General features: G+C 58.2%; 4 protein-coding genes across 4 annotated transcripts; 1 reads left to right on the top strand and 3 right to left on the bottom strand.

Annotated features, from left to right (window-relative positions):
• Positions 1–3,092: 3,092 nt before the first annotated feature.
• Positions 3,093–4,067, bottom strand: ENH_00062110 (hypothetical protein, conserved; the record flags this gene model as incomplete). Its single annotated transcript, XM_013582054.1, has 1 exon — positions 3,093–4,067. The coding sequence occupies one exon, from the start codon at positions 4,065–4,067 to the stop codon at positions 3,093–3,095; it is 975 nt and encodes a 324-aa protein (XP_013437508.1).
• Positions 4,068–8,219: 4,152 nt separating this feature from the next.
• Positions 8,220–11,950, top strand: ENH_00062100 (Ac1002, related; the record flags this gene model as incomplete). Its single annotated transcript, XM_013582053.1, has 7 exons — positions 8,220–8,233; positions 8,692–8,761; positions 9,089–9,180; positions 9,752–9,936; positions 10,607–10,706; positions 11,265–11,408; positions 11,827–11,950. 7 exons carry the CDS (start codon positions 8,220–8,222, stop codon positions 11,948–11,950), a joined length of 729 nt encoding a protein of 242 aa, XP_013437507.1.
• A 1,454-nt stretch (positions 11,951–13,404) lies between these two features.
• On the bottom strand, positions 13,405–19,476 carry ENH_00062090 (hypothetical protein, conserved; the record flags this gene model as incomplete). Its single annotated transcript, XM_013582052.1, has 1 exon — positions 13,405–19,476. One exon carries the CDS (start codon positions 19,474–19,476, stop codon positions 13,405–13,407), a length of 6,072 nt encoding a protein of 2,023 aa, XP_013437506.1.
• A 2,416-nt stretch (positions 19,477–21,892) lies between these two features.
• Positions 21,893–25,098, bottom strand: ENH_00062080 (hypothetical protein, conserved; the record flags this gene model as incomplete). The annotated part of the gene is made up of 4 exons (XM_013582051.1): positions 21,893–23,316; positions 23,658–23,854; positions 24,090–24,391; positions 24,878–25,098. Coding segments are annotated over 4 exons (2,144 nt in total), but the record flags the coding sequence as incomplete, so codon positions are not given.

Here is a 25,098-nt window from a genome sequence, read left to right as displayed (position 1 = left end):
TAGGGTTTAGGGTTTAGGGTTTAGGGTTTAGGGTTTAGGGTTTAGGGTTTGTGCGTAGGTGGATAGAAGTGGGGAACAGCGGAATGTTCCGCCCCGAGATGTTGGGGCCCATGTGTCTGCCTAGTGCAGAGGGAGTGTTCAGGGTCTAGGGTTTAGGGTTTAGGGTTTAGGGTTTAGGGTTTAGGGTTTAGGGTTTAGGGTTTGTGCGTAGGTGGATAGAAGTGGGGAACAGCGGAATGTTCCGCCCCGAGATGTTGTTGCCCATGGGTTTGCCCCCGGAGGTTTCGGTGATAGCCTGGGGCCTTTCTTTGGAACGGTGAGTGCTGGGGCTCCGAATTTTGGGACAAAAGTGGCAAAAAAGAAGAAAAAAAGGGGAAAAAAGAATCAAAAAAGGAGAAATAAATGATAAAAGAGATAAAAGAGATTAATTGGAGTTAAATAAATGAAAAAGTCGAGAAAAAATGACCCAAAAAGTGGAAAGTTGAAACAGAAATTGGTGGAAGGAGGCAAAGGCAGAGAGGCAGTCTGGGGGAAATCTTCGAAACAAAAAAGGCAAATAAAAAAAGAAAAGAAATCAAAAAAAGGAAAAAAGAAAATAAAAAAGAATCGAAATAAAAAATAAGACAAAAAAGGGACATAAAGAGCAGAAACTGAGAAGGAATAATAAGAAAGCCGAAGCCCAGGCGGCTGCTGCTGCTGCTGCTGCAGCGTCTCTGGGGCTGAAGCTTCAGATCCAATGAAAAAGTCGAGAAAAAATGACCCAAAAAGTGGAAAGTTGAAACAGAAATTGGTGGAAGGAGGCAAAGGCAGAGAGGCAGTCTGGGGGAAATCTTCGAAACAAAAAAGGCAAATAAAAAAAGAAAAGAAATCAAAAAAAGGAAAAAAGAAAATAAAAAAGAATCGAAATAAAAAATAAGACAAAAAAGGGACATAAAGAGCAGAAACTGAGAAGGAATAATAAGAAAGCCGAAGCCCAGGCGGCTGCTGCAGAGGCAGCCAGCAGCAGCAGCAGCAGCAGCAGCAGCAGCAGCAAGAGCCGGAGCACAGCGAAGACAGCACAGAGCAGCTTGTCGCCGCTGCTGCTGCTTTTACTGCTGCTGCTGCTGCTGCTGCTGCTGCTGCTGCTGCAGCGTCTCTGGGGCTGAAGCTTCTCTAGGGCTGAAGGGCCTGCTGCTGCTTCTCTAGCCACGGAAGCTTCAGCAGATCTCTTTGCCTCCCGTCGCCGCCGCTCAATAACTTTGCTGCTGCTGCTGCTACTGCTGCTGCTGCTGCTGCCGCTGCTGCTGCTGCTTCACTCTTGCTGCGCCTCTCTATCTTTCTTTGCTGCTCAGGCCCACAATGATCAAGTATGGCAGCAGCAACATCAGAGAACTCTTCGGCCCCAAGGCGCTCCTAGGCGGAGTCTGAGGGCAGCACTTGAACCCTTGGGGGCCCCCTGAGGCCCATGGGGGCCCCCCGAGGCCCTTAGGGGCCCCCTGAGGCCCTTGGGGGCCCCCTGAAGCCTTCCAGGGCCCCCTAAGTCCTTTGGGTCTCACGGGGGCCCACTGGGGCCCCCGAGCAAACTGCCCTTGTAGGGCGGGGGCCCCCAAGGAGGCTTTTGCTGCGGCAGAACGTAGTTCAGTTAGGGGGCCCCCGAGGAGGCCCTTGGGGGCCCCCGAGAAGGCCCTTGGGGGCCCCCTAGGAGGCCCCGGGGGGCCCCAGAGGATCCCCTTGGGGCCCCCCAAGGGGCCTTTGAGGGCTTTGGCTCAACGGGTTTATGTGAGTGGCAGAGGGGGCCCCCAAGTGCCTCAGTGGGCACTGCCCAGGGGCCCCTAAATCTCAGAGGGGCCCCCTGGAGGCCCCCAAAGCCCCAATAGACTGGGCCTGGCGGCTGCGGGGGCCCCCAGGCTTCCTTTTTGTGGCCTGGGGGGCCCCAGGGGGGCCCCCCTGCTGCAGCAGCAGCGGTGGGGGGCCCCCTTTTTAACTTCGGCGTCTAGGAGATGCCAGCAGCGCTGGGGAAGCGGCAGTTCGGGCTGAAGTGCTTAGTGGGGTTTTGAGGCCGTAGTTGCTAGGGTTTAGGCGAGGGTTTAGGGTTTAGGCCAGGGTTTAGGGTTTAGGCGAGGGTTTAGGGTTTAGGCCAGGGTTTAGGGTTTAAGAGAGGGTTTAGGAAAGGGTTTAGCTAGCGAACATTTCGCTAAAGACTTTGAGTTTATGAACGCCGAAAGAGGGCCTTTTCGGGGCCCCTGAAGGGCTCTCCAAGGGCCCCTACAGGGGCCCTAGGGGGGCCCCTAGGGGGGCCCCTAGGGGGGCCCCTAGGGGGGCCCCTAGGGGGGCCCCTGGGGGGTTCTTCAGGGGCCCCTATGGGGCCCCAACGGGGGCCCCTAGGCCTCGGATTTTGAGTTTTTCGTGCTGCAGCTGCAGCGCCTTTTGGGGGCCCCCAGGGGGCCCCCAAAAGATTCAAGTGGTTGGGGGCCCCCACTGAAGAAGGACCAGGGGGCCCCCCGAGGGTCACCTAGGGGCCCCGGGGCCCCCCTGGTTCCTGATTAGAGAGAGCTGACCCCTGGGGGCCCCCGTGGCCTTGTAGGGGCCCCTGAGGGGCTTTCTAGGGCCCCCGAGGGGGCCCCCAGAGGGCCCCCGAGGGGGCCCCCAGGGAGTTTTCAACTGAGGGGGCCCCACAACCCAAAGGCCGACTGATGCCCCTCAATGCCCAGCCTTGGGGGCCCCCCAGGAGCTGCGCTGAGGGGCCCCCTTTGGGGTCGACCTCTGGCTTGGGGGCCCCTCTGGGGCCCCTCTTCTGGGGCCCCTCCAGGGCTTCTCTTCCGAGGCCCCTCTGGGGCCCCTCTGGGGCCCCTCTGGGGCCCCTCTTCTGGGGCCCCTCTTCTGGGGCCCCTCTTCTGGGGCCCCTTTTTTGGGGCCCCTCTTCTGGGGCCCCTTTTCTGGGGCCCCTCTGGGGCCCCTCTTCTGGGGCCCCTCTGAGGCCCCTCTTCTGGGGCCCCTCTTCTGGGGCCCATCCGGGTCCCCTCTGGGGCCCCTCTTCTGGGGCCCCTCTGGGGCCCCCCTGGGGCCCCTCTGGGGCCCCCTGAGGGCCCCCCGAGGTTGGCTGTGGGGGTCTTTTAGGGGTTTTTGATTTGGAGCATATTTTGCTTGGCAGTGTTAAGCAGCAGCAAAATGTGGGAAATTTTGTTTTGAAAGTTTGTTAAAACGGATAACATTGGGTCAATATCTTTTTCTGTGGGGTCTCGGAGGGGGGCCCCCAGGGGGGCCCCCAGGGGGGCCCCCAAGGGGGCCCCCAGGGGGGCCCCCAGGGGGGCCCCCAGGGGGGCCCCCCAGGTGTCTATACACCCCAGCTCCCCGTCCACCCGCCCCCGCAGCAAACCCAAACGCAAACAAGTGACTGCCATTTCTTCCACTTCCGATTCCGTGAGCGACTCCTTTGCTGCTGCTGCTGCTGCTGCTGCTGCTGCTGCTGCGGGGCTGCTGCTGCTGCTGTCGGGGGCCCCTGCGGCGGCCTCGTCTGGCTGCGCGCCCCCGGGGGGCCCCCCGGGGGGCCCCCCGGGGGGCCCCCCGGGGGGCCCCCCCTGCTGCAGCAGCCCCGCTGCTGCGCTGCAGCAGCCAGGGGCCTCCAGGGCCCCCTGCAGGTCTTTGAAAGAAATGCAGCAAGACACAGAAGCCCAGGAGACTATAGTTAGCAGCCGCAGCTTGTAAAGAAGCTGGGGGGGTACGGGGGCCCCCAGGGGCCCCCCGAGGCTCTCCACGAGGTCTTTGACTGTCCCAGAGGCCATCAGACGCAGCAGAAACAGCATGCGGGGGCCCCCCTCCGGGGGGCCCCCTTCTGGGGGGGGGCCCCCCGGGGGCCCCTCCCCAGGGGGCCCCCCTGCGCCCCTGGGGGGCCCCCCTAGCTGCTGCACATTGTCTAGGGCCAGCAACTCCCCGAAAAGAAAGAGGTCTGGGTGCAGCAGGGCCTCCTGAAGGACCTGCAGCAGCTGGGGGCCCCTGGCGGCCTTGGCCCGAGCCACAAATGAGTCCAGGGGGCCCCTGGGGGGCCCCTGGGGGGCCCCCAGGGGGCCCTCGGGGCCGCCCTTATCCATACAAAAGAGGGTACAGTGCGCGGCGCCGCTGGCTGGCTGTCCAGCGAGACCCCGGCAGGCTCCAGGGGGCCCCCTGAGGACTCTGTGGGTCAAAAGGGGGAAATTTGAATTAAATAAATAAATCTGTTTGGCAAAGAAGTGAAATCTAAGAAGGCGGGGGCCCCCGCTGCAGCTGCAGGGGCCCCCAAGCAGTGCGGAGGGGGTCGGGGGCCCCGCGAGCTCGCGCTGCGGCTGGCGTGTCTGTATAGCTTTTGCGCGAGTTTTGGGTTTAAACCGACGAATTTAAAGGCTAAATAAACAATAAAATGGAATTAAAACAATTTAATTAAATAATTTAGGAGAAAAAACGAAGAGAAAAGCCAAAGAGGGCCCCACAGAGAAGAGCAGCAGCGGTGGCGGGGCCCCCTGCGCTGCTGCCGCCTCTGGGGGGCCGCAGCAGCAAGTTGATTTGGCAAATAATTAATTTTTAAATTAATTTATTTAATTAAAAACAAATTAATAATTAAAAGGTTTGGTGTGCTTTTTATTTCCGAGATCTTTTTGGTTTTCTCGAGACCCGAGCCGAGCCCGCGCGCCCAGCCTCCCCCCAAACCCCAAACCCTAAACCCTAAACCCTAAACCCTAAACCCTAAACCCTAAACCCTCGTTTGTGCTCAGGTGTGCACGGTGATAGTGGCTCCCCCCAAGCCCGGCGAAGTTCGCGTCAAAGTTCTTTACTCAGCTCCTTGCCACACTGACGAGGTGACTTACACTCTTTTAAAATCCATTTTTAGCATTTTTTAAATAACTTTTAGCATTTTTTAAATAACTTTTAGCACTTTTTTAATAACTTTTAGCATCTTTTTAATAACTTTTAGCATCTTTTTAAACACTTTCTAGCATCTTTTTTAATAATCTTTTAGCATCTTTTTAAACACTTTCTAGCATCTTTTTTAATAATCTTTTAGCATCTTTTTTAATAATCCTCTAGCATCTTTTTAAACACTTTCTAGCATCTTTTTTAATACAGCTCCTTGCCACACTGACGAGGTGACTTACACTCTTTTAAAATCCATTTTTAGCATTTTTTAAATAACTTTTAGCATTTTTTAAATAACTTTTAGCACTTTTTTAATAACTTTTAGCATCTTTTTAATAACTTTTAGCATCTTTTTAAACACTTTCTAGCATCTTTTTTAATAATCTTTTAGCATCTTTTTAAACACTTTCTAGCATCTTTTTTAATAATCTTTTAGCATCTTTTTTAATAATCCTCTAGCATCTTTTTAAACACTTTCTAGCATCTTTTTTAATAGCCTTCTAGCATCTTTTTAAACACTTTCTAGCATCTTTTTAAATACTTTCTAGCAGCTTTTTAATAATTTTCTGGCATCTTTTAAAGTACTTTCTAGCAGCTTTTTAACAACTTTCTAGCAGCTTTTTTAATAACTTTCTAGCATCTTTTAAACACTTTCTAGCATCTTTTAAACGCTTTCTAGCATCTTTTAAACACTTTCTAGCATCTTTTTAAACACTTGTTTTAAACACTTTCTAGCATCTTTTAAACACTTTCTGGCATCTTTTTAAACACTTTCTAGCATCTTTTTTAATAACCTTTTAGCATCTTTTTAAACACTTTCTAGCATCTTTTTTAATAACCTTTTAGCATCTTTTTAAACACTTTCTAGCATCTTTTAAACACTTTCTAGCATCTTTTTAAACACTTTCTAGCAGCTTTTAAACAACTTTCTAGCAGCTTTTTTAATAACGTTCTAGCAGTTTTTTAGCGGTTTTTTAGCAGCTTTTAAGCGATAGTTTAGTCACTTTTTAGCATCTTTTTAATAACTTTCTAGCAGCTTTTTAACAACTTCCTGGCATCTTTTAATAACTCTCTGGCATCTTTTTAATAACTTTCTAGCATCTTTTAATAACTTTCTAGCATCTTTTTAACAACTTTCTAGCATCTTTTAAAACACTTTCTAGCATCTTTTTAACAACTTTTTAGCATCTTTTTTAATAATCTTCTAGCATCATTTTTAATAATCTTCTAGCACCTTTTTAATAACTTTAGCATCTTTTAATAACTTTCTGGCATCTTTTTAAACACTTTCTAGCATCTTTTTTAATAATCTTCTAGCATCTTTTTAAACACTTTCTAGCATCTTTTAAATAACTTTCTAGCATCTTTTTAGCATTCTTTTGATAATTTTTTTCACTTTTTTGCCAGTTCTTTGGCATCTATTTGATAACACTTTAAGCATCCTTTTAATATCTTCCTGGCATCTTTATGGCATCTTTTTAATAGCTGTTTAGCATCTTTCTAGCATCTTTTTAATGGCTTTTTAGCAGCTTTTTAGCACCATTTTAATAATATTTTGACCACATTTTTGCTATCTTTTGGCCACTTTGTAGTACCCTTTTTGTATCTTTTTGATAAAGTTTTTTCTTCTTTCTAGCAGCTTTTTGGCATCTTTTTAATGACTTTCTAGCATCTTTCCAGCTCCTTTTTAGTAACTTTTTAGTAACTTTTTAGCCCCTTTTCTTAACGTTTTGGCTGCTTTTTAGCAGCTTTTCTTTTACTTTTTAGTTTGTTTTTAGTGCCCTTTTTAGCATCTTTTTAATGGTTTATTAGCATCTTTTTAACATCTTTTTAACAACGCCTTAGCTGCTTTCTGGCATCTTTTTAATGAAGTTTTTAGCATCTTTTTAATAACTTTTTGGCGCCTTTCTAGGAGATTTCTAGCATCTTTTTAGTGGCATTTTAGCATCTTTTTAGCATCTTTTTAGCAACATTTTAGTTACTTCTTAGCATCTTTTTAGCTACTTTTTAGCTTCTTCTTAATACCCTTTTAGCACATGTTCAATAACTTCTTAATTAATAGCCTTTTGGCATATTTTGGCATCTTTTTAGCATTTTTTTAATGCCATTTTAGCCACCTTTCAGAGTTTTTTAATTTAGTGTTTAATGCCATTTTAGCATCTTTTTAATAACTTTGTGGCACCTTTCTAGCAGCTTTCTGGCACATTTTAAACATCTTTTTAGCATCTTTTTAGCATCTTTTTAGCATCTTTTTAGCATCTTTTTAGCATCTTTTTAGCATCTTTTTAGCATCTTTTTAGCATCTTTTTGGCATCTTTTTAATAACACTTGTAGCATCATTTTAATAACATTGTGGCATCTCTTAGCATCTTTTAGCATCTTTTTAGTACCATGTTCAGCTGCTTCTGAATTCCCCTTCCCGGAAACCCCCAAAGGTGGTCTCAAACCCTAAAAAAGGGTTTAGCGCCGGCGCGTGGTCTCAAACCCTAAAAAAGGGTTTAGCGCCGGCGCTTGGTCCCAAACCCTAAAAAAGGGTTTAGCGCTGGCGCGTGCTCTCAAACCCTAAAAAAGGGTTTAGCGCCGGCGCGTGGCCTCAAACCCTAAAAAAGGGTTTAGCGTCGGCGCGTGGTCCCAAACCCTAAAAAAGGGTTCCCAAACCCTAAAAAAGGGTTTGCGTTGCTGCGGGGGTTTGGGGTTTGCAGTTCACGCGCAGCGGCAAAGACCCCGAAGGCCATAAAAAAGGGTTTAGCGGGGGCGCGTGGCCTCAAACCCTAAAAAAGGGTTTAGGGGGGGCGCGTGGTCCCAAACCCTAAAAAAGGGTTTGCGTTGCTGCGGGGGTTTGGGGTTTGCAGTTCACGCGCAGCGGCAAAGACCCCGAAGGCCAATTCCCCTGCGTGTTGGGCCACGAGGCCGCGGGGGTGGTGGAGGCCGTGGGCGAGGGGGTGGAGTTGTGCAGCCCTGGGGACCCCGTGGTTCTTTGCTACCAGGCAAACCCTAAACCCTAAACCCTAAACCCTAAACCCTAGCCCTGGCGCCAAACCCCAAACCCTCGGCCTCGCAGCTTAGCTCGGCGCTGCGCGGCGCGCGCAGGGGCGCCGCGCGCGGCGGCCCAGCGCCAGCGCCAGGGTTTAGGGTTTAGGGTTTAGGGTTTAGGGTTTAGGGTTTAGGGTTTGGCGCAGGCGGAGTGTTTCGCCAGCGACCGCGAGCAACGCTGCTGCAGCACCTGCGAAGGCTACTCCAAAGGGAAAACAAATCTTTGCGGAAAAGTCCGAAGTTTTACTGGAAAAGGAATTATGAAGTTCGACGGCCAAACTCGCTTCCGCCTGCAGCAGGGGGGGCCCCTTTTCCACTACATGGGGGTTTCCGGGTCAGCAGCAGCAGCAGCAGCAGCAGCAGCAGCAGCAGCAGCAGCAGCAGCAGCAGCAGGGTAGTGGCTTGTGCTGCTGCTGCTGCTGCTGCAGCAAATCGCGGGCTTTTGCGCTTTGTATTCATTTTGATCCTTTGTTCTGCTGTTTCTCTTTTCCGAGTTCATTTCCATCTTCTTTTTATGCATTTTAATCTTCTTTTTAATTCATTTAGTCTTCTTTTTAATTCATTTAATCTTCTTTTTAATTCATTTAGTCTTCTTTTAATTCATTTAGTCTTCTTTTTAATTCATTTAATCTTCTTTTTAATTCATTTAGTCTTCTTTTTAATTCATTTAATCTTCTTTTTAATTCATTTAATCTTCTTTTTAATTCATTTAATCTTTTTTTAATTCATTTAATCTTCTTTTTAATTCATTTAAATTCTTTTTTGCTTTTAATTCCATTTTTTCTTTTTCAGATTTTCCCAATACACTGTTGTCCACCAGGAGGCCGTTGCCAAGATCGACCCAAAGGCCCCCCTAGACAAAGTCAGTACCCATAGGGGCCCCCCAAAGGGGGCCCCCTAGAGGGGCCCCCCAAAGGGGCCCCCTAGAGGGGCCCCCCTAAGGGGGCCCCCTAGAGGGGCCCCCCAAAGGGGGCCCCCTAGAGGGGCCCCCAGTGGAGCCTCCTGTCTGTTCGCCTTGTGTTGTCGCTGCTGTTGGCTTGTGGGGTGTCTGCGGCTACTGCTGCTGCTGCTGCTGCTGCTGCTGCTGTGTGGGTTGTCTGCTGCTGCTGCTTGTGGTGTTGGTGCTGCATGCGGGGTGTTTACTGCTGCTGCTGCTGCTGCTGCTGCTGCTGCTGCTGCTGGCCTTCAGGTTTGCCTGCTGGGCTGCGGTGTCTCTACGGGCCTCGGCGCTGTGTGGAATACGGCAAAGGTGCAGCCGGGCGACACTGTGGCAGTCTTCGGGTACGCAGCAGCAGCAGCAGCAGCAGCATAAGCAGCAGCAGCAGCAGCAGCAGCAGCAGACTGACCCCTGTGACCCTTGTCTTTGTGTCTCTTTTTTGCCTCCTTTTTATCTCTTTTTGTCTGTTTTTTATCTCTTTTTAATCTCTTTTTTATCTCCTTTTTTATCTCTTTTTTGTCTCTTTTTAATCTCTTTTTATCTTCCCTTATTCTTCTTTTAATCTCCTTTCAATCCCCCTCATTGTCTCTATTTATTTCTTTTTTTTTATTTCTTTTTATTTCTTTTTATTTATTTTAAATTAATTTTAATTAATTTTTTATTTTTTCTTCACTTCCACTTCTGTTGCCCTTCTCCCTCTAGGTGGCCTCTGGGGTGTGTGTGTAAAATGGCAGAAAAATGGCATTTTTGATTTCTTTTTTTCCGCGAAAATCGCTGAAAAATGCATCTTTTTGTCTGCTTTTTTTCCCATTAAATAGTCGCTAAAATAGTGTTTAAAAATCTGCGCAAATATCAAAAAGTTTCTCGAAAAACTTCGAAAAAAATAGAGAAAAAGACCCGCTGCGTCTGCTGCAGCGTGGGCTGCGTGGGCCTGGCCTGCGTGGAAGCCAGCAGGCTGGCCGGCGCTGCTGCAGTGCTGGCCGTTGACCGCTGCAGCAGCAAAGCAGCAGCAGCAAAACTATTCGGAGCCACTCATTTCCTCTGCACTGCAAATTTCCAAAACGAAAAAATCCAAAATAAAATTCAAGAACTCTTTCCAGGTCCAACGCCGCCCCTGCTGTACAGACACCCCACGCAAGCACGCCTGTCTGTACTGCTCCCGAGCTGTACAGACACCCCAAGTTCAGCTGTACAGACACCTCAAGTTCAGCTGTACAGACACCCCAATATGTGCTGTATAGACACCTCAAGTTCAGCTGTACAGACACCCCAATATGTGCTGTATAGACTCCTCAAGTTCAGCTGTACAGACACCCCAGTATGTGCTGTACAGACACCGCAAGTTCAGCTGCACATACACCTGAATATATGCTGCACACACACCTGAAGTTGAGCTGTACAGACACCCGAATATATGCTGTATAGACACCTGAAATTGAGCTGTACAGACACCTGAAGCTCAGCTGTACAGACACCTGAATTTAAGCTGTGCAGACACCTGAAGTTCAGCTGTATAGACACCTGAAGAATAGCTGCACAGACAGACACTTCAGCCCCAGCTGTACAGACACCTCAGCCACTTAAGCCGCCCACCTCCTCCAGATGGAGGCCCCCAGGGGCCCCCAGGGGCCCCCAGGGGCCCCGGGGGCCCCCAGGGGCCCCGGGGGCCCCCAGGGGCCCCCAGGGGCCCCTGGAGGCCCCCGGGGGCCCCCTGAAGTACCCGAAATTGCGGGGAATTGTCTTTGGTTTTGTTTGTTTGTGGGGATTCAGGAGGTGTGGATTTCTCGTTTGACTGCACTGGCAATGTGGGCATCATGAGGGCAGCTCTGGAGTGCACCAAAAAGGGCTGGGGAGTTTCCGTTATTTTAGGGTAAGCCCAAGGCCCCCAGGGGCCCCCGGGGGGCCCCCCAGGGGCCCCCGGGGGGCCCCCCGGGGCCCCTGGGGGCCTTCTTTCCTGCTCTTTTTCTCCTTTTCTTTTTTATCTTCCTTCTCCCTTTCTTTTCCTTTTCATTTCTCCTTAGACGGTCTCTTTTAACTTTTTATTTTCTTCATTTTTCGCGCATCTTTTGCCAGTCTTGTTCGTTATTTCTTTTCTTTTCAGTGGCCTTCTGGCCTTTTATTGTTCTTCCTTCGCTGCCCCTTTTTCTCTTTCCTTTTTCTTTTTTATTTTTCTTTTTTTCTCTATTTTTCCGTTTCGCCTTTCCCTCCTTTATTCTCCCATTTTCTTCCCAATTTTCCCTTTTTTTCCTTTTTTTTCTCTCTTTTTTCTCTTTTTTTTCTCTTTTTTTTCTCTTTTTTCCGCTCTTTCTTTGCCTCTTCAATCCCCTTCGAATTCCCTTTGAATTCCCCTTCAACTCCCCGCATTTGGCCTCCAATTTGCCTCTTTTTAATCTTAAAAAGAACTTTTTTTTCTTTTTTTGCGCTGCAGCGTCGCAGGCCAAGGCGAAGAAATTAAGACCCGCCCCTTCAACCTCATTGTGGGCCGGCAGTGGCGCGGGGCGGCTTTTGGGGGTTGGCAGAGCCGCTCCGACATGCCCAAGCTCGTCGACCTCCACATGTCCAACAAAATCGAGTGAGTTTCCAAGCACTCAGGGGGCCCCCGGGGGCCCCCCAGCCCCCCGGGGGCCCCCGGGGGCCCCCGGGGGGCCCCCCGGCATCCCAGGGGCCCCAAACCGCACTTCTTAGACCCACAAACTCACCCTTTTGGCCCCGGAAAGGGCCCCGGGGCCCCCCGTGGGCGCTCCAGGGGCCGCCGGGGGCCCCCTGGGGCTTCTGGGGCCCCCTGAGGCCTCCAGGGGCCCTCTTCTTAGTTGGATTTTTGGCATTTTGTGTCTTTGAGTGCATCTGCACTTAATTAGTTTTAGTTTTGTGCTTTTATCTGTGCCTTTTCTCGCAAACGGCCTGCCCTTGACCCTACTTGCTGCTGCTGCAGCAGCAGCAGCAGCAGCAGCAGCAGCAGCGCGGGTGTGGGGTGTGGGGTGTACGTACAGCCTGGACCGCTACATCACGCACCGCATGTCTCTCGAACGCATTGAAGAAGCTTTTGACATTTTGCGAGGAGGAAAAGGCATTAGATGTGTCCTAAGCATGCACGAACAAGAAACGCAACAGTGAAGGCCCGGGGGCCCCCAAGACCCACCTTTGGGGGCCCCTGGGGGCCCCCCCTGGGGGCCCCTGCAGCGCCTGAGGGGCCCCACAAGAACCACGTTTGGGGGCCCCTGGGGGCCCCTGCAGCGCCTGAGGGGCCCCACAAGACCCACCTTTGGGGGCCCCTGGGGGTCCCCTGCAGCGCCTGAGGGGCCCCAGAAGGCCCCTCATTGGGGGCCCCTGGGGGCCCCCAGCAGCGGCGAAGGAGCCCCAGAAGACCCACGTATGGGGGCCCCTTGGGCTGCAAACAAGGAGGGTTTTGGGGGCCCCCGAGGGCTCTTTAATGTTGCTTTTATTGAACCCATGAGGACCTTTTATTGCTGCGCCTGATGCGCCCCTGACAAAGCCCCAATGCGGAGCGATGAGGGCCCCCAGCGACGCCCTCCAGTTATGTGGGGGGGCCCCCAGGGCCTCCGGGGGCCCCCGGGGGCTCCCAGGGGCCCCCGGGGGCCCCTGGGGGCCTCTGGGGGCCCCGGAGGGCCCCTGGGGGCCCCTGAGGGCCTGGGGGGCCCCTGTGAGCGGAGTGGTGAGAGGCAGTGCTGGCTGTTTGTCTGTTTTCCTTTTTGTCAGTCTCATTAGCTCTTGGGCTTTGGCAGTTTTATTTGTCTCGGGGAGCAGCGGGGGGCCCCCCTGGGGGCCCCCTGGGGGCCCTCTGGGGGCCCCCGCGCTGCGGCTGTGTGCCTATGGGTCTGGGGCTGCATGCGTTGGCTGCTGCTGCGGAAGTTGGGGTGTCTGTACACTAAAGAGTTTCAAGCAAAAGGGCTGTGAGGGGCCCCGGCCAGCGCCTTTGGGGGGCTGCTGGGGTTTATTTGGCGCAGTTTGCGTTAAATTTGAATTTAAATTTATTTTTATTTTTATTTATTTATTTATTTTATTTATTTATTTTATTTTACGCCGAAGAAAGCCCCAAAGAGAGGCGGCCTTTCCTGCCGGCGTTGTGCAGTTGGCGCCCGGCGCGTGGGGTGTACGTACACCTCAGCCTCTCTGCGGCGCCAAAGGCTTTTCCTGAAACTTCACTTTTGTTTTATTTCTTTTTAATTTTAAATCCAGAATCAAACCAACAGTTTCAACTCAAGCTGCGCTGCATTCCGCCGCCGGCGCCTCCTGCTGCAGTTGCTGCTGCTGTTGCTGCTGTCCTGTCGCTGCCGCGGCTCTTCAACGCTGCTTCTGTTGCTGCTGCTGCTGCTGCTGCTGCTGCTGCTGCTGCTGCTGCTGCTGCTTGCAGCAGCAGTTGGCAGCCTGTATGCTGCCATAGCGGGCTCTCTCGAAGGAATGCTGCTGCCCCCAGCGTGGCCCCCAGGGGCACTGCTGCTGTCAGGGGGGCCCCCTTTGGGGGCCCCCCTCAGGGGGCCCCCCAAGGGGGCCCCCCAAGGGGGCCCCCCAAGGGGGCCCCCCAAGGGGGCCCCCCAAGGGGGCCCCCCTTAAAGGGAGGCCCCCATGAGCCAGCCTGCTGCTAGGGGGCCCCCAGCCACAGGGCCCTGGGGCCTCGGGGGGGAGCGCCAGCGGGCAGCCAAGCGCTGGCTGGCTTCGAGGGCCTCAGGGTCCTCTGGGGGGCCCCCCGGGGGGCCCCCCAGGGGTAGTGGGGGCAGGGGCACTGGCTGCTGCACAACGCGGCAGCCCTGCTGCTGCTTCGGAGCCTCTTGCTGCTGCTGCTGCTGCTGCTGCTGCTGCTGCTTGGGCTGCTGCTGCTGCGGGGGGGCTTGCTGCTGAAAGCTGTCTTGGGCTTTCTTGGGGGCCCCCCAGAAGGCTGGGGGCCCCCCCAGGGGCAGCGAGGGGCCCCCCAGGATCAAGTCTTCTTCTTCAGGGGGCCCCTCCTCGAGGGGCCCCATAAGAAGGTCATTATCCCCTCCTAGTTGGGTCAGCAGCAGCAAGCGGGTGCGGGGGGCCCTTTCTGCTGCTGCGCTGCAGCACGAGGGCCCCTCCTCTCCCTCCGACTCCGTCTCCTCTCCCGCTGCTGCTGCTGCTGCTGCTGCTGCTGCTGCTGCTGCTGCTGCTGCTGCTGCTGGGGCGTCCGCAGCAGACGGGACGCGCTCGAGGGTTTCCTCAGTGGGGCGCCAGCTTAAGGCCAAAGGGGGGGGGGGCCCCTCTTTGGGGGCCCCCAAGGCCTCCAGGGGGCCCCCAAGGGGGCCCCCCTTGGGGGCCCCCCTGTACCCGAGGGGCCCCTCCTCCAGCTGGAGGGGGCCCCCCTCAAGCGCGGGGTCCGGCGTTTTGGCTGGGAGCTTGAGAAGGGGCACTCTGCGTCTGAACTGCTGCTGCTGCCAGCGGTGCAGCGGCTGCTGCTGCTGCTGCTGCTGCTGCTGCTGCTGCTGCTGCTCGAGGCCCTCGACGCTGCTGCGCAAAATGCCCAAAGTCTCTTCTGCTGCTGCTGCTGCCACTTCCCGCAGCACTGAGCCCAGCCCTGAGGCCAGGCGGGCCCCAGCAGCTCTGAGGGCTTTGCCGGTGAGTGCGAGGGCCTCGGCCACGGCGCAGGGGCTGCTGCGCTGCAGCGGCGCTGCTGCTGCTGCTGCTGCTGCTGCTGCTGCTGCTGCTGCTGCTGCTGGGTGTGAGGGGGCCAGCAGCGCCCCCAGCGGCGCGCCGGGCACCGCCCCCACGGCCAAGGGCCAGCGGGAAGCTGCGTCGCCGTCTCCGTGCAGCAGCACCAGCTGCTGCTGCTGCTGCTGCTGCTGCGGCTGCTGCTGCTGCTGCAGGTGCAGCGGCTGCTGCTGCACGGGGAACGGGGCCTGCTGCTGCAGCTGATGCAGCGCGTGGAGATGCGCTTGCTGCTGCTGCTGCTGCTCGTCCTGAGGCACAAGAAACGCCGGTGGCTGCTGCTGCAGCAAATGCGACGGCTGCTGCAGCGGGCAATGGTGCTGCGCAGCAGGGGGCTGCTGCTGCAGCGGCTGCTCCACGTAGCAGTGCTGCTGCTGCTGCAGCGGCTGCTCCACGTAGCAGTGCTGCTGCTGCTGCTGCAGTGGCTGCTCCACGTAGCAGTGCTGCTGCTGCTGCAGCGGCTGCTCCACGTAGCAGTGCTGCTGCTGCTGCAGTGGCTGCTCCACGTAGCAGTGCTGCTGCTGCTGCAGCGGCTGTTCCGTGTAGCAGTGCTGCTGCTGCGGCAGCGGCTGCTCCATGTAGAAATGCTGCTGCTGCTGCTGCTGCTGCTGCTGCTGCGGCAGATCCACGTAGCCATGTTGCTGCTGCAGCGGCAAATCCACGTAGGAATGCTGCTGCTGCAGTGGCTGCTCCACGTAGCCATGCTGCTGCTGCAGCGGATGCTCGACGTAGGTATGCTGCTGCTGCTGCTGCTGCTGCTGCTGCTGCTGCTGCTTCTGCTGCTGCTGCTGCATGAGCAGATTCGGCGATGAAATGGCGCGTTCCTCTGTGTCTGTCGGGGGCGCGATGCGCACGAGCCTCAAAACTGTTGCTGGCTCTGCTGCTGCTGCTGCTGCTGCTGCTGCTGCTGCTGCTGCTGCTGCTGCTGCTGCTGCGTCTCGTGGGGAGCGGGGAAGCTGCGGGGGCCCCCCGCTGCTGAGGCCCCTGGGCCCCTGCCTTTTGCTGCCGCCAAAAATCCGGGAGGCCCCCCCTAAGAAAAGTTTCTTCTTGGAGTTGGGGGGGCCCCCCTCGGGGGCCCCCGCGCTGCAGCCCCTGCTGCTGCCGCACTTCGCCTGGTGCGCTGCTGCTGCTGCTGCTGCTGCTGCTGCGGCTTCTGCTGCTGCTGCTGCCGGCCTGGCCTTCCTGCAGTTCTTTCTGAAGGGCCCCTCAGGGGCCCCGCTGCAGGCAAAGGGCCCCACAGGCAAGATCTCCGAGCTGCTGCGCAGCTGCTGCTGCACAGGGGCCCCCAAGGGGGGCCCCCGGGGGCTTGGGGGCCCCCAGCTCTCCAGCGGCAGCGGGGCAGCTACCCAGGCCTCTATAGAGCGCCGCCTCCGGGGGCCCCCCTGTACCCTAGTACCCTCTAGGGGCCCCCTGGGGCTTTCGAGGCCCTCATACATCCCCTGGGGGGCCCCCACGGGGGAGAACAAAGTGCCCCGGGGGCACCTCCCAGGCAGCTCTGCTGTGCACAACTGCTGCTGCTGCTGCTGCTGCTGCTGCTGCTGCTGCTGCTGCTGCTGCTGGAGGAGGGGGGGGCTGGCTGGGGCCCCCAGGGAGCAGCTGTAGGTTGTGGCAGTGAGGCGTGTGGTGTATATACACCCGGCTGCGTAGTTCTGCAGCAGCAGCGGCTGCTCGGGGGGCCCCTGGAGAGCAGCAGGGGCCCCCCGCAGCAGCGGCTGCAGCAGCCGGGTGTGGGGCCCCACAGAGGGGCGGGTGTGGGGCCCCACAGTACCCAAAAAGGTGCTGCTGTGGGGCCCCCCAGCAGCTAACTCGGGGGCCCCCAGAAGACTCTCCCGAGGGGTTCCTGGGACAGAAGCAAACAAACTATTTCTGCTGCTGCTGCTGCTGCTGCTGCTGCTGCTGCTCAAGCAAATGGGGGGTTTCCATGCAGAGAAGTTCTCCAAACTTTGCCGCTGGGACAGGGGGCCCCCATAGGCCAGGGGGCCCCTCTCCCCTGGGGGCCCCCCTGCTGCTGCGCACAGGGGCTGCAGAGGGGGCCCTGCAGCAGGGGCCCTCTGGACAAAGGGGGCCCCCAGGGGCCCCTCTTCTGCTGCAAGGGGCCCCCTCAGCCTCTCCTCAGGGCCCCCTGGGGGTGCCCCCTGTCTCTGTCCCAGGGGGGGGGCCCCCTGCACCTTGTAGAGCTGGAGAGGGGCCCCTGGGGGGCCCTGCAGGCTCGGCTGGGTTGAGGCTGCTGCTGGGCCTGTCTGCTGCTGCTGCTGCTGCTGCTGCTGCTGCAGCTGCAGCAGGTGGCGCTGCTCCGGCTCCCCTTGCTCTTGCCGCTGGTCATTCTGCTGCTGCTGCTGCTGCTGCTGCTGCTGCTGCTGCAACCCGCAGCTAACAGCAGCATCTCTTTTGTGGGGAGCTGCTAGAAGGGGGCCCCAACTCTCTTTTTCTCTGAAGTCCTCTTGGGTCTTTTCTGGGAGCGGAAATTCGGGCAAGGAGGTCTGGCGGGGGCCCTCGGGGGGGCCCCCCGAGGGGCCCCCTTCCGGGGGCCCCTCTTCGAAAAGGTCCCTTTGGGGGCCCTCCTGGGGGCCCCCTTGGGGGCCCTCCTGGGGGCCCTCCTGGGGGCCCCCCTGGGACTCCTCTGGGGCCTCTATTGCTTCGGCCTGGGGGGCCCCACAGGGACTAGAGGCCCCAATACTGTGGGCTGTTTCCTTTGCTGCTTCAGGGTTCGTTTTTGAAACCCCTGCTGCTCCCAAAAGGGGGCCCCCCTCCGGGGGGCCCCCCAAGGGGGCCCCGCGAGGGGCCCCCTGCAGCGGCTGGGGCCCCTCGAAGAGGCCCTCTTCTTCTTCTAGACCCTTACTGCCATCTGCAAAGTCCATGAAGTCACAGGGGGCCCCCTCTGGGTCTGCTGCTGCTGCTGCTGCTGCTGGTTCAGGGGCCAGCTCTGGGGGGCCCCCAAGGGGGCCCCCCTCAGCTGGGGGTTCTCCTGTGCCCTCTGCCGCAGCAGGGGCCCCCCCTGGCTGCAGCAGTTCCTCTGGGGGCCCCGGCAGGTCTGCAGGGGCCCCCTGGGGGCCCCCCCGGGGGCCCCCCCGGGGGCCCCCCTGTGGGGCGCTGCTGCAGCAGCGGGAGTCGGAAGTTGGGGACTGGGATCGTCCTCGGGAGTCGACTCCCGACCCCACGATCCCAGACCCCTCGATCCCACCGATCCCACAGCCTTTATTTAGCTGCTCTTCAACAGCTGCAGCAGCCAGAGGCCCTTTTGCTGCCTCTTCCCCAAGGGCCTCTTCTTGATGAGGGGCCCCCTGGGGGCCCCCCTGGGGGCCCCCCTGGGGGCCCCCCTGGGGGCCCCCCTGGGGTCCCGCCTCGGGGGGCCCCTGGGGGTCCCCCGGGGGCCCCTCGCGGGGGCCCCCCTTGCTCCTGCGTTTGGGGGCCCCCGAGGCGGCGGCGTCTGTGAGTTGGGGGCCCCCCACGTGGCGGTGGAGGGGGGAGACCCGGGGCCTCCGGAGAGGGTCCTGGGGCCCCGGGACTCTCCGCAAAAGAGAAGGACTGGAGTTGCTGTTGGGAGTGGATCTGGTGCAAGACAGCAGCAGCAGCAGCGCAGCACTTTCTGCGTTTGGAGTCTCCTCCTGCTGTCCGTACACCCCAGCCAGGCAGCACTGCATCTCCCGCTCCAGTTCCGCAGCCGCAGCCTCCAGGGGGGCCCCCGGGGGGGCGGCCCCGCAGGGAGCTTCGGGGGAAGCGGGAGGGGCCTCTTGGGGGGCCCCCAGAGCTGCTTCGGGGTCTTGGGAGGCAGCGCGGGGGCCCTCAGGGTCCTTGAGGGGGCCCCCCTCAGGGTTTGCCCCCTGCTGCGGGGGCCCCCCCGCTGCTGCAGCAGCTGCTGCAGCAGCTGCTGCAGCAGCTGCTGCAGCAGAACTCCGCAGAGACACCGGCAGCAGCTTTTCTGAAGGCTCTGTGTCCCGGGGCCTCCTGGGGCTGACTGCGGGGAGGGGTTGGGGGCCCCTGGGGAACTGCGGCTGCTGCTCCTTCTCCGCTTTGCTGCTGCTGCTGCTGCTGCTGCTGCTGCTGCTGCTGCTGCTGCTGCTCCTGTGGCCCGCTGTGTGGAGGCCTGCGTGCAGCTGCTGCTGCTGCTGGGGCCCCCGCAGCGGCAAGCAGCAGCTGGGGCCCCCCCCCGAGGCCCCCAGGGGGCCCTGGGGGCCCCCCGGGGGGCCCCCCTGCTGCTGCTGCCTCTTTTCCAACTTTTCCAAAGGCCTGCTGGCTGAGGGCTCTGTGAGCAGCTGCGAGTTAACAAAAAGAAGGTCTCGGGCCTCCATCACTCCCACTTCCCTCCTGCGCGTCTGCTGCTGCTGCTGCTGCTGCTGCTGCTGCTGCTGCTGCTGCTGCTGCTGCTGCGCGTGCAGCAGCAGCCGCTGCCGCTCGAGGCCAGAATTAAAGCGCCCCACTTCGGCCCCCCGCCGGGCCACTGTCTCTCTCACGAGGGCCCCCCAGCTCGGCAGCAGCAGCGTCTCTTCTGCTGCTGCTGCTGCTGCTGCTGCTGCTGCTGCTGCTGCTGCTGCTGCTGCTGCTGCTCTTTCTGCGAACGGGGTCGCCTCGGGAGCCTCTGCGCCCTGGGGGGGGCCCCCCTCGGGGGCCCCTGCAGGGGGCCCCTCAGGGGGGCCCCCAGGGGCCCCCTCGGGGGGCCCCCCATACAGATCTTCAGCCTCTTCAGCCTCCATCAGATCACGAGACCCAAACCTCGCAGGCCCCGTCAAAGCTGCTGCTGCGTGGGCCCCCAGGGGGGCCCCCCGGGGCCCCTGGGGCCCCAGGGCCCCCAGGGGCCCCAGGGGCCCCCCCAGGGGCCCCAGGGGCCCCAGGGGCCCCAGGGGCCCCAGGGGCCCCCCCAGGGGCCCCACAGCCTCGGGGGGCCCCAGGGGGGCCCCCGGGGCCTCCAGGGGCCCCTCCGTGCTGCAGTCAATGACGTCGAAGCCGCTGTCAGAAAAAGATGGCATTCTGTGGGGTTCTGAAGAAGAGTCTGTGGAGTTGGAGTGTATGTACAGCTCATCATCTGCAGCAGAGTCCGAGGACTCCGAAGCTCTTTCTATTTCGCCTGGAGCTTCTGTGGCTTCAGAAGCAGCAGCTGAGTCCTCCCCGCTGCTGCTGCTGCTGCTGCTGCTGCTGCTGCTGCGGCTGCTGCTGCGGCTGTTGCGGCAGCGGCGGTAGTTCTGCGGCTGCAAGGGCTCCTCCAGTGTCTGTACACCTGAAGCCGGGAGGGAGTCGCAGCAGCTGCGGAACGCCGGAGGGAAGAAGCTGCTGCTGCTGTCGCTGCTGCTGCTGCTGTCGCTGCTGCTGCTGCTGCTGCTGCTGCTGCTGCTGCTGCTGTCTGGCGTTGCCTCCGTCTCTGCACCTATGACCGCTGCGTCCGCCTTGACGCCGTCGCTGCAGCCGTCGCTGCAGCTGGCGCTGCAGCTGGCGCTGCAGCAGCTGCAGCAGCTGCTGCAGCGGCTGCTGCAGCTGCTGCTGCAGCTGCTGCAGTCGATTTGCTTCGGAGCGAAGTGAGGGGGGGGGCCCTCGGGGGCCCCCGGGGCCTCGTCGCTGCCGCCGTCTTCACTTTTGTCTTCGTCTGAAGAGCAAGGAGCTGTGGAAGGGTCTGGAAGGGTTTCGGGGCCCCCGAGAGGGTCTGGGGGCCCCCGGGGGCCCCCCTGCAGGGGCAGGGAGGCTGGGGCGGCGGGGAGGGGGAGGGCCGAGGGGCCCCCCGGGCCCTCTTCTGCTCCCATGGCTTTGAGTTGAATTAAATAAAAAGGAAATGAAGTGAGAAAGGCAGCGGCGGCGGCGGAGGCGGCGGGGCGCGCGTGCTGCTGGGGTGTATGGACAGCTCGCCAGCGAGTCGGGCGCGCCGCCGCCGTCGGCAGCGTCGGCTGCGGCTTTTCGCGCAGCAAAAGAGGAAATTTGAAACAAAGTTGAATTAAATAAAGTAAAAGTGAAGTGGAAAATGCAAAGCGGGCGCGCGGGAGGAAGAACAACGCCTCTTGGGGTGTATAGACAGCTCCGAGAAGCGCGTAGCTGCCGCGGCGCCGACGCCTTCCGTTTAAAAGCCAAACTGCTGCCTTTGGCTTCTTTTTGGGTTTTTTTATTTTAATTATTTATTTGGAATTCATAAAACGCTAAAAAAGTGGAATTAATTCCCGAGAAAGTCCTTTTCGAAGCAGCAGCGCCGCAGCCACGCCGCCGCCGCAGCTGTTTCGATGCTAGCTCGACCGCCGCGTCGGCGCATGTGCCTCGAGGGTTTAGGGTTTGCCGCCGAGGGTTTAGGGTTTGGAGTTAGCCCTCGACGGTTTAGGGTTTAGGGTTTAGGGTTTAGGGTTTAGGGTTTAAGCGGCTTCTCAGCGTCTTTGTTTGGAGTTGGGCGGAGCCTCGACGCCGCGGCGGCACTCGGGGTGTACGTACACCGCCCGAGTCGGCAGTGGCTGCTGCTGCGCGTCGCTCTTTCATTTTTTGGAGTTATTTTATTTATTTTTATATTTTAAAAACTGAAATTGTTTATTTTTCCCTTTTAAAAACAAAGAAAGGCAAAGAAAGGCCCCCGCTGGCCTTCGCGCTGCAGTTCCCGCGGGCTGCGACTTGCGGGAAGTTGGGGTGTACGTACACCGCGTTGGGGTGTACGTACACCGCGTTGGGGTGTACGTACACCGCGCTGCGCGCCAAAAAACGCCTCGCAAAGCCCCAGCTCTTTTCACTTTTATTTTTTTCTTCTTTTGGACTTCTGCGGGGACTAAGGCCGGCTTTGGGTCCTTTTAAATTCCCTAAATTTGCACAAGTCCAGTTTCTCCCGCCGCGCAAAGTTGCAAACATAATTCAACTTAACTTGTGCAAAAAAGACAAATAAAACCACCAACTCTTTTTAGAGGCCTTTGGGCCTTTTGCAAACACTTCCAATAAACTCCACTTTGAATTGTTTCCCCCAAACCCTACTCGCAAACCCTAGCCTAAACCCTAAACCCTAAAAAGGGGAAAAGCATCATCCACTGTTGTCCAGTGTCTACTCTGGGGTCCAGGGTTTCGGGCTTAGACTTCTCCCGACGGTTTAGGGTTAGCCACTCAGCCTAGGGTTTAGGGTTTAGCCCCTCAGCCTAGGGTTTAGGGTTTAGCCCCTCAGCCTAGGGTTTAGGGTTTAGCCCCTCAGCGTAGGGTTTAGGGTTTACCCCCTCAGCCTAGGGTTTAGGGTTTACCCCCTCAGCCTAGGGTTTAGGGTTTACACCCTTTTCACAAAGTTCGGGCCGTACCCACTTCAGGCTAGGGTTTAGGGTTTGGCCTTTCGGTCTAGGGTTTAGGATTGGCCCTCTCAACTCCGCGAGAAGGGCTCAGCCTCCAATTTAGGGTTTAGGGTTTAGCCCTTCTGTCGACAGTCTAGGGTTTAGGGTTTAGGGTTTAGCCCCTTTGCTTCTTGGCGAGGAAGAGGTCCATTTTCAGCTGCCCGCTGGCCGGGGCTGAGGGTCCTCTCTTGTGGCTGCTGCTGCTGCGCTGCTGCTGCTGCTGCTGCGCTGCTGCTGCTGCTGCTGCTGCTGCTGCTCTGGCGCTGCGGTGTGGGGCTGCATGCAGTTTGCTGCAGTGTGGGGTTTTCTCTCTGTTGGCTTTCCGGGCTTTGCCTCCTTCTTCCTGAGGTGTACGTACACCTGAATCCAACTCCTTGCACACGTCAATTACTTCCACAACTTCCACTTCATCTTCCGACTCTCCGCAAATCCATTCCTCATCTCGAACCTCCCACGGGGCCCCAGGGGCCCCCCCAGGGGCCCCCCCAGGGGGCCCCCCAGGGGGCCCCCCAGGGGCCCCCTCAGGGGCTCCCCCGGGGGCCTCCTCAGGGGCCCCCCCAAGGGGCCCCTCGGACGCCCCTCTAGGGGGCCCCTCAGGGGGCCCCTCAGGGGGCCCCTCAGGGGCCCCCTCGAGGGCCCCCTGAGGGGCCCCCTGAGGGGCCCCCTGAAGGGCCCCCTCGGGGGGCCCCCTAAGGGTCTCGCCGGGGGCCTCCCCGCGTGCCCCCGCAGGGGCCTCCTCTTCAGGGGGCCCCCTAGGGGCCCCCTCTTCAGGGGCCTCTCCAGGGGCCCCCCTCTCTTCAGGGGCCCCCCCAGGGGCCCCCAGCTTGCTGCTGCATGCAGGGGAGTTTGTCTGTGTCAGCAGCAGCAAAGCTTCTTCTTCTTGAGACCCAACATATTCTGGGGAAGAAGGGGTAAGCCCGCGGGCCTTTGCTGCTGCCTTTTGGCCTTCGGGGCCCCCTGGGGGCCCCAAGGGGCCCCCCTTGGGGCCCCCAGGGGGCCCCAGGGGCCCTTTGGGGCCCCCCAGGGGCCCCCCAGGCTGTGGGGCCCCGTCGGCCTGTGCCCTAGTGGGGGCCCCCCTTCCCCTGGCTGCCGTTCTCGGGCTGGGGGCCCCCCCGGGGGGCCCCCCGGGGGCTCCCCCAGCTTGCCCGAGTTGGGGGGCCCCTGGAGCCGGGCTGGGGGCCCCTTGGGGGCCCCCCTGGGGGGCCCCCTGGGGGGCCCCCTGGGGGCCCCCCGGGGTATTTTTCTTGGGTTGTTTCTCGAAAAAGCCAGCAATGTCCTTTGTTGCTGCGGGGGGCCCCTGGGGGCCCCCCGGGGGGGCCTCGACGAAGTCCCCCAGGGCCAGGGCCACCCGGAGGCAGGGCTGCAGGGGGGCCCCCCGCTGCTGCTGCTGCTGCTGCAGCCGCTGCAGCTGCGCAGCAGCAAGCAGCATTATTTGCTGCTGGTTTGGGGGGCCCCCCGGAGAAACCCCAGAGCCATAAGGGACTTGGCAAGAACGGGAGAAGCGCTGGTGCCACGGGGGCCCCGAGCCGTAGTGCAGCGCTGCAAACCCCAAACCCTAAACCCTAAACCCTAAACCCTAAACCCTAAACCCTAGCCCTAGCTCGAAGCCCCGAGAAGATGTGCGGCGCTGCAACCCCCAAGCTCTGAGCCCTAAACCCCAAACCCTAGCTCGGCGCCCAGAGCCGTAGTGCGGCGCTGCAAACCCCAAACCCTAAACCCTAAACCCTAAACCCTAAACCCTAGCCCTGGCCCCTGAACCCTAAACCCTCAGCTGTGAGGCGGAAGCCCCATCACTTGGCCGCAGTGCCACAAGAACTCCCCGCAGCGCCCCGCGGCCTAGGGTTTAGGGTTTAGGGTTTAGGGTTTAGGGTTTGGCGGACTTAAGGTCTTGGGAACCCGCGAATAAAGCCTGCAGTCCTTCAAAGCCCTTTCCGAAAGTTCTCTGCTGAGGGTTTGCAACCACTGCAGCAGCAGGGGGGCCCCCGGGGGGGCCCCCGGGGGTTCTAAAGACTTAAAAGCCAACATAGACTTTACCCTAATGTTGGTTTGCACGGAGTCGCTGCCTTCGGGGCAGCCCCTGAGGCCACACCCAAACCCTAAACCCTAAACCCTAAACCCTAAACCCTAAACCCTAGAAGCCCCGAGCCCTGGAGCCAACCCTCTGAAGGCCCTTAACCCGAACCCCCCAAAGCTCTAAACCCTAAACCCTAGCCCCATAAAAGCCCTAAGTCTTAACCCTAACCCCCCTAAAAGCCCGCCACCCCCGTAACCCCAAACCCTAAACCCTAAACCCTAAACCCTAAACCCTAAACCCTGGAGCCTCTCCCGGGACTGGCCATGCGAGTGTCTTGAGGAACTTGGCTTCCTCGAGTCCGAGAGTTTGCGCGAGGGTGTGTAGGGGGAGGCGCTGGACGTCTCCCGCTACTGCTGCTGCTGCTGCTGCTGCTGCTGCTGCTGCTGCTGCTGCTGCTGCTGCAGCACGGCGGCCGCGGCGGCCGCCCAGCCCCGGCAGCTGCTGCAGCGGGAGGCCCGACAGCAAATCTGCTGCTGCCCAGCGGGGCACCAGCACTTGCTGCGCGGGTTTGAACAGCCCGCAGCCAACTTTGGCCAAGAACTGCAGCAGCAGCAGCAGCAGCAGCAGCAGCAGCAGCAGCAAAAGGGAAAAGGAAATCAAAAGGCATTTGGGAGAAAAAAGGAGACAAAAAGATGCAAAAAGGAGAAAAAAGAGAAAAAAAAGTTTAAAGAAATCAAAAATGACAAAAAACAAAAAGGGGACATAAAAAAGCCCCTCAACTGCTTAGGTCTGGAAGCAGAAAGAGCAGCAGCAGCAGCAGAAAGAGCAACAGCAGCAGGAAGAACAGCAGCAGCAGCAGCAGCAGGAGAACCAACAACAGCAGCAGCAGAAGGAAAATTGGCAGCAGCAGCAGCAGCCCAACCCGCAGCAGCAGCACAACTAGCAGCAGCAGCAGCCCAACCAGCAGCAGCAGCCCAAACAGCAGCAGCAGCCCAACCCGCAGCAGCAGCACAACTAGCAGCGGCAGCAGCAGCAGCCCAACCAGCAGCAGCAGCAGCAGCAGCAGCAGCAGCAGCAGCAGCAGACCTTATTGTGCGCGAGGGCCCCGCTCATAGTGAACTGCAGCCGCTGCAGAACTTGCTGCCGCAAAAAGGCAGCAAAAACGGCCCCACAAGTCAGCCACAAACACCCCACAGTCCATTCCCCTTCTTCCAGCACTGCAGCATAACTTTCCCCATAACGCCACACGGGGGCCCCCCCCCCTGGGGGCCCCCCTGGGGGCCCCCCTGGGGGCCCCCCTGGGGGCC

This window comes from Eimeria necatrix, genomic scaffold, assembly GCF_000499385.1.
Source record: "Eimeria necatrix Houghton genomic scaffold, Enh_scaff544, whole genome shotgun sequence".
In the NCBI taxonomy this organism is placed as follows: domain Eukaryota; phylum Apicomplexa; class Conoidasida; order Eucoccidiorida; family Eimeriidae; genus Eimeria; species Eimeria necatrix.
Note: the sequence above shows the minus strand (reverse complement) of the source record. Positions and strands in the feature narration are given on the sequence as shown.